Source organism: Symphalangus syndactylus, chromosome 1 (genome assembly GCF_028878055.3).
Source record: "Symphalangus syndactylus isolate Jambi chromosome 1, NHGRI_mSymSyn1-v2.1_pri, whole genome shotgun sequence".
Lineage (NCBI taxonomy): Eukaryota > Metazoa > Chordata > Mammalia > Primates > Hylobatidae > Symphalangus > Symphalangus syndactylus.
In genome coordinates this window covers 114,240,553-114,253,073 of record NC_072423.2, presented here as the reverse complement: position 1 = coordinate 114,253,073, position 12,521 = coordinate 114,240,553, and the positions used below count along the sequence as shown (strand labels likewise).

At 47.0% G+C, this 12,521-nt stretch overlaps 1 protein-coding gene across 3 annotated transcripts; it reads right to left on the bottom strand.

The window, feature by feature from the left end:
* Positions 1 to 3,298: 3,298 nt before the first annotated feature.
* Positions 3,299 to 12,270, bottom strand: LOC129490973 (putative serine protease 45). 3 transcript variants are annotated; one of them, XM_055294585.2, is made up of 6 exons: positions 12,148 to 12,270; positions 10,028 to 10,054; positions 6,072 to 6,219; positions 5,295 to 5,569; positions 4,337 to 4,500; positions 3,299 to 4,007 (listed from the first exon to the last, which is right to left on the bottom strand). In XM_055294585.2, the coding sequence occupies exons 3-6, from the start codon at positions 6,182 to 6,184 to the stop codon at positions 3,717 to 3,719; spliced, it is 843 nt and encodes a 280-aa protein (XP_055150560.2). In that variant the 5' UTR covers positions 6,185 to 6,219; positions 10,028 to 10,054; positions 12,148 to 12,270; the 3' UTR covers positions 3,299 to 3,716. The 3 variants fall into 3 exon arrangements, with proteins under 3 accessions (XP_055150560.2, XP_055150557.2, XP_055150568.2); XM_055294582.2 differs by having other exon boundaries at positions 12,153 to 12,270; XM_055294593.2 differs by lacking the exon at positions 6,072 to 6,219.
* Between the last annotated feature and the right edge of the window lie 251 nt (positions 12,271 to 12,521).

The following is a 12,521-nucleotide window of genomic DNA, read 5'->3' as shown; positions in this document are numbered from 1 at the left end:
AGACATAGAAAGGGAAAGAGGGAAAAAGAAAAGAGAAACTTCAGAGAAGAGAAACCCTATCACTCTTCTGCCTTTGCAGAAAATAATTCTTTGGGGGAAACAGCCAATCAATAAAACAAAACAGGATAACTGAATAAAGATCAGGCATATCTGTTATCACAACCAATGTGAATGCATAGAATTCCACTTTTAAAATAAAAAGATCCTCATGTTGGGTAGAAAAGAACCCATCCACATACCATTTATTAAAGACACACCAAAAACAAAGTGGCATAAATAAGGTGAAAGTAAAAAGATGTGGCTGGGCTTGGTGGCTCACACCTGCAATCCCAGAACTTTGGGAGGCTGGGGCAGGTAGATGGCTTAAGCCCAGGAGTTCGACACCAGCCTAGCCAACGTAGTGAGACCTCGTCTTTACAAAAAATAAAAAAAATTAGGCAGGAGTGGTGGCATGCACCTGTGGTCCCAGCTACCCAGGAGGCTGAGATTGTGGTGAGCTGAGATCACGCCACTGCTCTCCAGACTGGTCAACAGAGTAAGACTCTGTCTCAAAAAATATTAATTAAAAAAATTAAAAATTAATTAAATTTTTAAAAGATAGGCAAAAATATATTTATATGCAAGCAAAAGTGGCAATGGCAATGTTAATCTCTAAAAATGATTCAAGACAAATGATTTAAACAGAAAAAGAAAGCTATTTTGTATTAAAAAAGGCACAAATTGCAATATGTAACATCATAAAGTTTTGTCCATCAATAAAATAACATCAAACATATGAAACAAAATCAATCAGCAACACAGGAGAAACTGGAAAATCTCTCTTGCAGTGGGAGAGTCTTCTCCAACTCACTCTGTCCTTGAGAGATGGAATAGCTATAAACTACTAATAAAATAATACTAATAATTAGAGCAATACATTATTAAAAAAGCTTACTGGGTGTGCCCAAGGCAAATTCGTAACCTTAAAGATGTTTATTATTGAATAACAGAGAATGAAAATAAATGACCTAAATACTCAAATCTAAAAACTATAAAAAGTAGAAAACAAACCAGAGGAAAATCTGAAGGAAAAAAAGTACAAAATATAAAATTGTACCTTAATCAATTAGAACTGCCAAAATTAAGAATGAACTCCGATCTGGATCTTTGAAAAAACAAGTAATGTTACACAGGACAACAGGCATGTTTTATATTGATAGGGTGTAACCCACTAAGATAATACAGCAGGCATGAACCCTGTATTCCTAACAACACAGCTTTGAAACATAGAAAGCAAGAATTGTGCAAGAAGAAATAGACAATTTCTTAAGTTTTGCAGTAAACTTCTTAGAAATCAACAAATTATGTAGCCGTAAAATATGTCAGGTGTTGAGATAATTTGAATAACACAATCAACAAGCCTGATCCAATCAGTTATGGCTCAAACTTTGTTCTAAAACGCACACTTTTAACTTTTATTTTAGGTTCAGGAGTACATGCGCAGGTTTGTTACTTAGGTAAACTTGTGTCACGGGGGTTTGTTGTACAGATTATTTCATCACCCAGATACTATGCCTGGTATCCAACAGTTATTTTTTCTGCTCCTCTCCCTCCTCCCTTGCATCACTAAAACCAAGGAGGCTCCAGGAACAATGCTGCTATTGTTCCCCTCTATGTGTCCATGTGTTCTCATCATTTAGCTCCCACTTATAAGTGAGAACATTTGGTATCTGGTTTTCTGTTCCTGCATTAGTTTGCTAAGGATAATGGCCTCCAGCTCCATCCATTTTCCTGCAAAAGACATATCTCATTCTTTTTTATGGCTGCATAGTATTCCATGGTGTATGTGTAACACATTTTCTTTATCCAGTGTCACTGATAGGCCTTTAGGTTGAGTCCATGTCTTGGCTGTTGTAAACAGTGCTGCAATGAACATTCGTGAAAGCACACCCTTTCATTTCAGATGCACAACACTCACTGAGGCTAACCAAATACTAAGTCACAAATAAAACCTCAAAAAATTCAAAAATGCAGAAATAATTAAATTCATACACAGTCGTGCATCACTTAATGACAGGGATACAGTGTGAGAAATGCATTGTTAGGCAATTTCATCACCATGCAAACTTAAGACTGTGCTTACACACACCTAGATGGTACATATATTTTGATGTATATGTATTTTTTCATCAGGAAAACCAAATGTCCCAGCACCATTAGTGAATATCAGTCATTCCCTTACTTGTCTGCAATGCCACTATCAAGTACCATATATCAGGTTTCTATATATGCTCCATTATAATCTTATGGGACCACTCTTGTATATGTGGTCTGTAATTGACTGAAATGTCATTATGTGGCATATGACTAGTGACATAGAGAAAAAGAAGCCCTCATTCCTCTCCAGAACTACCCATCAGGAAATTAAATAACACCCTTCTATATAACTCTTGGGCAAAATAAGAAATATACTGTGAAATTATAAACAATACAGAAATGAATGACAATGAGGCCAGTACATATCAAATCCTGTGAAATATGGCTAAAGTGGGACTCAGAGGAAAATTTACGGAATTAACTGAAAATACTAGAACACAAAGAAGTCTAAAATAATGAATTAAGCACACTACTCAAGAGGTTACAAAAAGAGCAATAAAATAATCACATGGAGGCATCCACTTCTCATTTTGGTATATTTTCTTCTACATTTTTTTCTTAAAAAAAAAGATTATGAGCTATATATATATATGTGTGTGTGTGTGTATATATATATATAATATATATATATATATATATTTTTTTTTTTTTAAGACAGAGTCTCACTCTGTCGCCCAGGCTGGAGTGCAGTGGCGCAATCTCGGCTCACTGCAAGCTCCACCTCCCAGGTTCAAGCCATTCTCCTGCCTCAGCCTCCCGAGTAACTGGGACTACAGGTGCCCACCACCACGCCTGGCTAATTTTTTGTATTTTTTAGTAGAGACGGGGTTTCACCATATTAGTCAGGATGGTCTCGATCTCCTGACCTCGTGATCCACCCACCTCAGCCTCCCAAAGTGCTGAGATTACAGGCATGAGCCACCACGCCCAGCCTATGAGCAATAATTTTTAAGAAAAAAATGTAGAAGAAAATATACCAAAATGAGAAGTGGATGCCTCCATGTGGTAGGACTCCAGGGGAAGTCTACTTTCTTTAGGCTTGGCTATGTTTTCTAATTTTCTACAATAAACATGCACTACTTTTATAATTGGTTTAAAAAAAAAGAAAGCTGCTTTTGGAGTACTATCGTGAGTCACTCCTACTGCAGCCTAAAAGCCTGCATGTTTCAACTGTTCCCTTAACAGCATGCCCACTTTACAGACAAGGAAACTGAGGTCACAGGCCCAGACCTTTTCCTTAAGCCCCAGCACTAATGATACAGCAAAAACCAGCAGTCCCCACTCCAGAGAGGCTCCTGGCAGACTTAATTCAAGGAAGCTCTGCCATCCCACCCACAGCTAACCCCTAGGACTACCCCAGAAAAGAGAAAAGAGTTGGCTCAAGTTTGCACATGTTTAATCCCTGCTCTCCTGGTCCCAGATTCCAGAATCCTTCTAGGCCACACTTCCCTTCTCCTGCTCACCCAAGGCCTAGTCATCCACCACACTTCTCCTCACCGGGATGCCAAAGCCAGACCCATTCTCCCAGGGGTTACTCTTCCCCACCCTGACTCTTGTTGAAGATGGACACATGACCATGGTCAAACCATCTGGCCCCATTCAGCAGAGGCAAGGCAGGAGGAGGAAAGGGTAGGGAGGTCATTGCCCATCTGGGGCTGCAGCAGCCAGCACAGGAACAGGAGGCAGGCAGAGGCGCAGGGACCTGAGAAGGCTCCATTGCTCATTTGCTTCTTGATCCATTTGGTGTATTTGGTGACGCGGGTGTACACGCCTGGATTCTGTGCCTTCGCGCAGGCCTTTTCCCAGGACAACACCCCAGCCAGAATCCATCTGCCCTCAACGTCACAAGCCAATGGCCCTCCAGAATCCCCCTAAGCAAAAAGAGAGGAGTGATGGAGGCTGTGGGTCCAGCAGGGCCTGCCAGGCCCTGGGGACCCATGCCCACTCTCTGAGCTCTGCTGGGAGGGTTTTCACTCCTCCAGGACCTCACTACTTGGGGTCCCCTTTTGGCTCCTCAGCTGGGACCCACACCCCAGAATCAGGGCAAAAGTCAGCATCACAGGGAAAGGAAGACAGGAGCAGAGCACTGCCGGGTGATGGTAACGGAGGGAGGCCGGGCCAACCCCGCCCCAGGGAACTGCCTCCACCTGGGAGCGCTTCCCAACAGAAGCGGAGCTACCAGAACCTCCCAGAAACTCACATAGCACAAGTGTTCTCCACAATTGGTGGCACAAATCATGTCCCCCAGGACAAGGGGGACAAATGGGGGGAAGAAGGACTTCTTATGGTAATGCCGGTCACACCTCTTGTCGTCCATGATAAACACTTCAGCCTCCTGCAGCTCTGGGGTCAGCGTGGAGTTGGCTGTGGAGCCCAGCAGGGTGAGCAGTGACCCCTCACTCCACCCAACCCTGACCTCTGCCCAGGGTCCTGTCCCCTTCACCCTGGAGACTCAGCCCAGCCACCGCCTGTCATACCTCCAAGCCCCGCGCTCCTTCACCGGCCCCTCCCCCTGCAGTGCAGGCCTTGTCTGAAAAGCCCCCGCCCTCTAAGGCTCTGAGTCCAGATCCCCTTCTTGGCAAACTTCTGCTTCTGAACCAAGCCAGCCATAACTCAAGTCTCAGTGCAGGGGCTTCCAATCTGGGGCCCAGCCCCGCGCTGCTTCCCTGCAGATTCTCAGCTCTGCTGGCACGGCCACTCTCTCCACCTTCGTTAACACTCGCTCCTCCTCCAGGGCCTCAAGGCAGTCCCTCTGCCCAGAGCTCATTCCAGATCCCTCCCAGCTGGATCTCAAGACCACCAGACAAGAACTTTGCCTTGTTCTCCTCAGCCTGTGCCCACACCCACACCCAATCATGACTTCCCTCCAGGCAGGGCATGCATTTCTAATCCCAAGGATTGGGTGCCGACACTCAAAGTGTGTCAAGTGAAGGGATGAGTGAATGCCCAGCTCTGAGCTTCTATAAGACACAGATGGTCATGCCCAGCCCAGGCACTACCAGGCCTGAATGAGGTGTCCACATAAACAGTGACAATGGTCACCACATGAGGAGTGGTCCTAACACATTCAGAGAACCAGGTCCAGCAGGAAAGGCCCCAGAAGGAAAGGAGTGTGCTCTCGGTGGTACTGCACCGACCCCCCATCCCATCCTGCTCACCTGAAAAGCGCTGCTTAACCTGGCTCCAGCCAGTCACCCAACACTGCGTCCCAACCTTCAGGTTGAAATTGGGCTCCGGGAGGCAGATGGGCTGCACGTACTCACTGAAGGTGACAGGTGTTTGAAGGTGGACAAGGGCAACGTCACCCATGATGAAGGTCCGGCCCCAGTACTTGGAGTGCATAATGATGTCCCTCACAGGAACCCGGAGGGCCCTGCTGAAGTTCATGGGCTGCAGCTTGGAGGTGCCAAGCACCACTGAGTACTCTTTGGTGCTGTGGGAGACAGAGAGCCCCACCTGGTAGGTATCAGACTCCCAAGCAGGAACACACTCCTACCTCCCCGCGGCCCTACCCCTTTAGCAGGAGTCCTGCCTCCACCCAATCTGCCTAATCCAGCCTGAGGGCACTGAAGGTCAGAGAGCTGACTGCCTTCTCATTCACCATTCAAATTGATTCAAGGTGGCCTGGTCTGCGTATTGTGCGTGCAGGTGTGGAAGTGTTGGTGTACACATACGCTCTCACGCGTGATGGGGTAGGGGGCATGTTCTGGGTTTTCCTGTTGCTCAGCTTAGGGTGCAGTCTTTGTTGCTTGGGGCTCCTGCCCTAGCTCAGTCCCTGGCCCCCAGGAGACCCCGAGCACAATTCTCACTTATCCCAGATGCCCTTCCCACTCCCTACCTCCCTCCCACACTGTTTCACTCAGGAAATGAGGAAGCTGGGCTGGGCCCATGGTAGCTCGGGGTCTCCAAGCCCTGGACACATGGGCCACACTCACCCTTGGATGCAGTGGGCCGCAGTCACCACCCAGCTGGGGTCAATGAGGGCCCCTCCACACACGTGCTCATTTTCCATCCGGAGGCTCACCTCCCAGGGCCAATGGCGGGTCATTTCCAAATCCTCCGACCACCAGGGCTCACCACAAACTTCAGGAAGAAGTGTGCCAGGGAGACACAGGAACCACATAGAGGAGCATGAGAAAGACTGAGACCTAGATGCCCTACAGGGCCAATTTGCACAAAGCTGTAAACTCAGGACCTCTTCCCATTTCAGAGATGGGGAGAGTGAGGGTGAGAGAAGGGCAGTGGCCTGCCCAAAGGCACTGAGCTTAAGGGAAAGTGACAGTGACAGAGGTAAAAAGCATCAAGGCAGAGACATGGAGAGGGAGAGATTCTGAGTCACAGGGAGCCTTCAGCCCAGGAACTCAAAACAAAGGCAAGCAGAGAAGGAGCCCCAAAGCAAGAAATGCATTTTCTTGCATCTGGGGAAGTTCCTCTGCCACTGCTGAAAAGCTATAATGCTTGCTGCATTTCTTAGAGCAGAAGGCCTCTGTCCCCTACACTGCTCAGAGTCAAGAAAAGCTCCTGACTTCTGTGTCAGAAGTTTTCACACTGAACATTCAAAGTGCCAGCAGGGAGACCCCAGAGGCCCCTCACTCACAGGTCACACACTCAGTTTTCACACAGTTCTATCAGTCAAGTTATATGGTTGTATGAATGTATGAAGAAACACAGATGCAAGCATTCTAAATAAAACAGTAGCTAACGTTGTATTTTTAAAAAACAATGCACCATGATGATTAAGGATTGGCCCAGGAGTGCAAGGGTGGTTCCACATTGGAAGAATTCTCAGTGGATTCTCCACATAAAAGGTTCTAACAATCTGAAGACAGAAAGACCATGTGCTTTCCTCCATGGACACAGAAAAAGGCATTTGAAAAATTTAACACACATTTATGACTTACAAAAAAACCCCTCTTACTTGAACTAGAAATAGATGGAAAATCCTTAACTTTACAAAAGTTAGACTGCCCCAAACTTACAACAAACATCATACAACACTAAAGAACAGGCAGAAAAGAACCTATCCCACCAGAGACCAGGAATAAGGACACTTTGTGGAAGGAGGGCAGAGGAAATAACTGAGAGAACGCAAGGGGGCTGCTGGGTGCTGGTTTAGCCTATTTTTTTTTTTTTTTTTTTGAGACAGGGTCTCGCTCTGTCACCCAGGCTGCAGTGCAGTGTCACAGCTCACTGCAGCCTTGACCTCCCAGGCTCAAGCGATCCTCTCACCTCAGCCTCGAAAGTCACCAGGACTACAGGCAGTTGCCACCACACCTGGCTAATTTTTAAAATTTTTTTTATAGAGACAGTCTTGCTATGTTGCCAGGGCTGGTCTCAAACTCCTGGGCTCAAGCAATCCTCGCACCTCAGCCTCTCTATATACTTATTCTACTTTTTAACCTGGGTGGTGATGACACACTGTGTGACAATTCCTTCAGCTGGACCTTCATAATTTGTGCACTTTTTTTGGAATGCATATAATACTTCAATAAAACAATTTCCTTTTAAAAACAATAATGTTTTTCTATCCCAGCACAACCAACCAGAAAATATACTGAAGTAAGATACATTTTCAGCAGCAAAAAAATGATAAAAGTTCATAGGAATTAACTTACCTAACACCACATAAGACTCCTGTGGTAATAAATTTAAAACTCTAATAAAGGACACAGAAAATGATCAGCATAAATGGCAAGACAGTCCCTGCTCTTAAAAGAACAGCTAAGGCCTGGCGCGGTGGCTCACGCCTGGAATCCCAGCACTTTGGGAGGCAGAGGCAAGCGGATCACAAGGTCAGGAGTTCGAGACCAGCCTGGCCAACATAGTGAAACCCCGTCTCTACTAAAAATACAAAAAAATTAGTTGGGCATGGTGGCAGGCACCTGTAATCCCAGCTACTCGGGACGCTGAGGCAGGAGAATCGCTTGAACCTGGGGGCCGGAAGGTTGCAGTGAGCCAAGAGATCACGCCACTGCACTCCAGCCTGGGCAGTAGAGCAAGATTCCGTCTCAGAAAAAAAAAAAAAGAAAGAACAGCTAAATATTTTAGATGTAATTTTTCCAAAATTAATCTATAAATTCATTTTGTAAGTTAGAATTTTGAAGAAACTTGATAAACTTATTCTGAAACTGAAACAGAAAAACAAAGGTCTATGAATAGCTCAGTCTTTGAAGAAGCACAGCAAAGAAGGGCCATTTGTCCTAGCAGATATTAAGACACATGTGAAAGCCATAATAATAAAAACAATGTGGTACTGTTACAAGGACATACAATGGAAAGTGACAATGAAAAAGAATAGAGAGCTTGAGATTGTTTCGTGTGCTGCACAAACTTGATGTAAATAAAGGAGCCACCACAATCAGTGGGTAAAAGAAGGACTGTTGAGTACATGGTGTTGGGAAAACTCACTCACTATAAGGGAAATAAGAAAACCAAAACTGGATTCCTTGCTAATAGCACTTCAAGATCTAAAGGTAAAAGGTAAAACTGTAAAATAAATAAATCATGTGACACGGGGTAGGAAAGGACTCCTTAAAACCTCAAACACAAACCATAAAGTATAAACTGATTAACCTGATTATATCAAAATCGAGGGGTTTTGGCCCGGGAGCAAAGTTAACAGACAGAGGACAGATAGGAAGGAAATATTTGCAATATCTAAAATGAATACAAGACTTTATGCAAGAAACTTTAGGAAACCAACAAGAAAAAAAAAGGTAATAGGCAAAGGATAGAGACAAGCAATGTATTAGAAGAGGAAACTCAAGAAGCCAACAACATGTTGAGACATGATCAAACTCATCAGTAATGAGAAAAATGAAAATTAAATCAATAAGTGATTTTTCAATCTATTAGATTGGCAAAAAACATAAAAGCAGGATCACACTAAGGATTGGTAGGTCTGTGGCAACCTATACACCTTCATGCACTGCTGAAGTAGAAGTTTGGAGAACTGACCAAATTAGAATATGGATAGTAGATAAAAGTATGGTATCAGTGTGAACTTTTGAAGTTGTTAAGCATACTGTGCTTATGGAAGAGAATATCCTCAGAAAATACATACCAAAGTATTTAGCAATAAAGAGCCATGCTGTATGTTACCCTCCACTGATTCTGAAAAAAAATTATATATGTGTGCGTGTTCCTTGTACTACTTGTATTTTTGCAGGGTTTTGTAAGTTTAAAATTATTTCCAAATTTTAAAAATGTCTTAATGAGGCTGAATTAAAAGAAGGGAGACCAGAAAGAGATACAGAGAACATACCATTTATGTAAATTAAAAACACATGCACACAAGACAGCAATATGTATTTTCACAAGAGCACACACAAACAGAAAGATCCCCAAGAAAGATTAAGCGGGTGGAGAAGGGGAATGGGAGTGGAGTCTGGACAGAAGCAAGGATAACTAACTTAATCCATCAGTCATCCAATCTATAATAAATTAGGGTAGAGTTCTGGCAGGACCGATGAGAATGGAGGCCCATGAACTGAAGAACAGGAGTAACCCAACGCTCCATGCCTAAGGTGTAAGGAAAAAGACAGGAAACTCAGAAGACCTGGGCTGTGCTGACACTGCCACAAGGCCCAGGAAGCTCTATCTGCAACTGAACGGCTTAGAGCTTGAAAGGTTCTGCGTGCAAAAGGGTCTGAGATGAGGCCTGGGCTGAATTCCAAGAGGCTCAGCATTCCTATGGGAAGCCAAGATCCTCTTTCCTCTAGACTGTTAGGTCTGTATGTTCTGGTAGCTGCAGGCTGTTCTTTAGAAAACAGACCCCTTAGACCAAATACCTGCTTCCTACAGACCCAGAACCACTGTCTATGTGACTCCCTCCAGACAAACCCTCCCAAGAGCTTCAGCTTTTCCTGCAGCAGGGTCTCACCCTACCTACCTGGATTGGTTGTGTCCTCTGTATAACCTGGAGGAGAAAAGAGGCACAGAGATGAAGCAAGCATTCATGACAGGATGACAGCAAAGAGGTGCATTTTTAAATTAGTTCATTCATTCCTTCACCAAATAGGTCCTAATCTCCCACTCTGTTCCCAGCCTGGAGCCAGAGGCTGGGGAGACAGAGGTGTGTCAAATAGAGCCTACTCTCAAGGAATACAGTGTCCAGAAGGGTGGACAGAGGGAAATACACAACCACCTGCATGAGATCAGTGCAGGGACAGGGCGGCAGGCTTCAGGGGAGCCCAGAAGAAGTGGTGGACAGAAAAGACCACTTCAGTGGGAGGAGGGCTTACTGTGCCAGGTGTTAAAGATGAGAAGGTAAACAGAAATGAAAAGTGATCGTCACATTCCTTGTGGGAGAAACATCGTCGTGTATGCCAGAGACTCCACAGGATGAGGGGCAAGACCTGTGATGGCAAGAGATGAGCCAGGGGAGGACAGTCAGGCATCAGTCATGAAGGCCTCGAAAGCCTGGCCAAGAAGCCAGGGTGAGACCCTCTGGGAAAAGGGAGATCAACAGAGGTATGACTGAGCCAGGCTTGTATAGGCAGCATGGATATTAGACAGGAAGATGACAAGACTGAGGCACTGAGATCCCACCAGAGGCTCTGCAGAACCAAGGCAAGAAATGAGGAGGTCTGAATGAGGAAGTGGCTGTGAGAACAGACACAATGAGCTGTGTGGGGGACCTAGGCACATGGGTGGGTCTAGGATCACACCCCAGTTTCTGGCTTTGGCAAAAAGTGGCTGCCATCCACTTAGCTAGGAAACAATGAGGGAAGTCAGTTGGCAGGAAGAAGAAGACCTCAGCACTGACCCCAAGGGGTTGAGATGTTTCTAGGTCTTTCAGGTAGAGATGTCCAGGAGGCAGCTGCACATCCAGACATGTTTTATGAGGCACCATCACATAAATGGCAGCTCAAGTGAGTTCACCCAGGGAGCAGTTAAGAGGGGAGGAGCAGGAAAAAGAGAGCAGCTTAGGGGACACCAACACGTCCGGGATGAACAAAGCAGGGTGGCATGGGACAGATACAGAGGAGAGGGGGAGTTACACTTGAGGTAGAGGAGAATCAGGAGACCACAGAAAATGAAAGAGGAGGGGGTGGTACAAAGGTCAGGGATGATCAGGGTGGAGACAGCCCAGGAAGGAGCTAAGGGTTAAGTGGGGAGCGAGGAGGCACTGGCAGGAAGCATGGAGTGAAGACATTTGGGAGGTCTGGCAGTGAAGGGGCAAGAGATGGGGGAGAAAAATCAGCAAAGCGAAAACGAGAGGATACCTATGAGAGAGGATGGTGGAGGGAGTGTCGCACAGGGAGAGCCCACACAGCAGGGCACAGGTGAGCCGCTGGCCCTGCACCAGAAGCAGGCCTCTCTGACTCCTAAATAAGTAGGTGAGGGTGGTGTTGAGCAGTCCAGTTTGGAAGGGCCCCTGTGGGCTTGGGGATTGGGTTCAGGAAGACAGCACCCAAAGCCTGTGTTTTCTGAGGGAATGATGGGCTGCTAGGGAGGCAAGCTGGGTTGGAATAGAGGATCTGGGAAGAAGGTGAATTTTAGGATACTCCTGTAGTGGATGGGGACCAGGAATTTTCCTGGACCAAAGAGCATGTCCAAGTGGGGTCTCCAGTGGGGCTCAGCTCCAGGAGAAGACCGGAGCGGGGGTGGTGGAGGGGGAGCCTATGAGAGGCCGGAGGGCGGCTCGGATGGTAGGGACATCAGCCACGGTGTCCAGACTGGCAGTGAAGGAAGAGACTGCCAGTGGAGGAGAGAAAGCAGGGGTTCCCCGCACCGCTGGTCCAGGGCGCTGTAGGGCAGGTGTGCCCTGAGGGAGGAGGCCAGAGGGGGCAGGAGTTTAAGATCCTGGAATCGCCCTGGCGAGGTCCTGGGTGCGAGTAGTAGAGGAGAGCTGACCGAGGGGTGCGTGGGCCGCAAAACTCCCCGACCCAGGAGTAGGCAGCCACACCCCGGGGCCAGTCCCCCGCCTCCAAGGCCAGGCACGAAGCCGGAGGTGGAGCAGAGTTGGGGCCGGGGAGAGGGAAGGTAGAGCTGCGGAGGAGCGCCCACCTCACCCGAGCTCAGCGGCAGCAGGACGCGGCAGCTCAGGACCGAGGGCCTGGAGGTTCCGGGCCCCACACCGAGGCTCAACCGCGAGACGGTCACGAGGCTGGGGAGGTGCCACCTGGCGGCTGCGGAGACGGTTCCCGAGAGCCCGGCACGTGCCTGGCGTCCGCACACGTGACTGCACTGTAGCACGTGATGGCGCTGGAAACTCCTGACAGCTCCCCGCAAAACTGGAGCATTTCCTTCACCTCTACCTCCTGCCTGTTCTTGAGGACGACCTGGGAGTCCTGAGTCTGTGATTGCTCCCAGGGTGGCGGGCCCCATGAAAGCACCCCCAAGGGTTTTAAGTTGGTGACAATGCCCAGAGAACCTGGCCG

Excerpts from the sequence above, each read along its gene's own strand:
- LOC129490973 (XM_055294585.2), bottom strand. The coding sequence starts at position 6,184 with ATGACCCGCCATTGGCCCTGGGAGGTGAGCCTCCGGATGGAAAATGAG. Across the intron at positions 5,570-6,071 it reads GCGGCCCACTGCATCCAAGG|CACCAAAGAGTACTCAGTGG; the intron begins GTGAGTGTGGCC and ends TGTCTCCCACAG. Across the intron at positions 4,501-5,294 it reads GGTTAAGCAGCGCTTTTCAG|CCAACTCCACGCTGACCCCA; the intron begins GTGAGCAGGATG and ends TGGGCTCCACAG.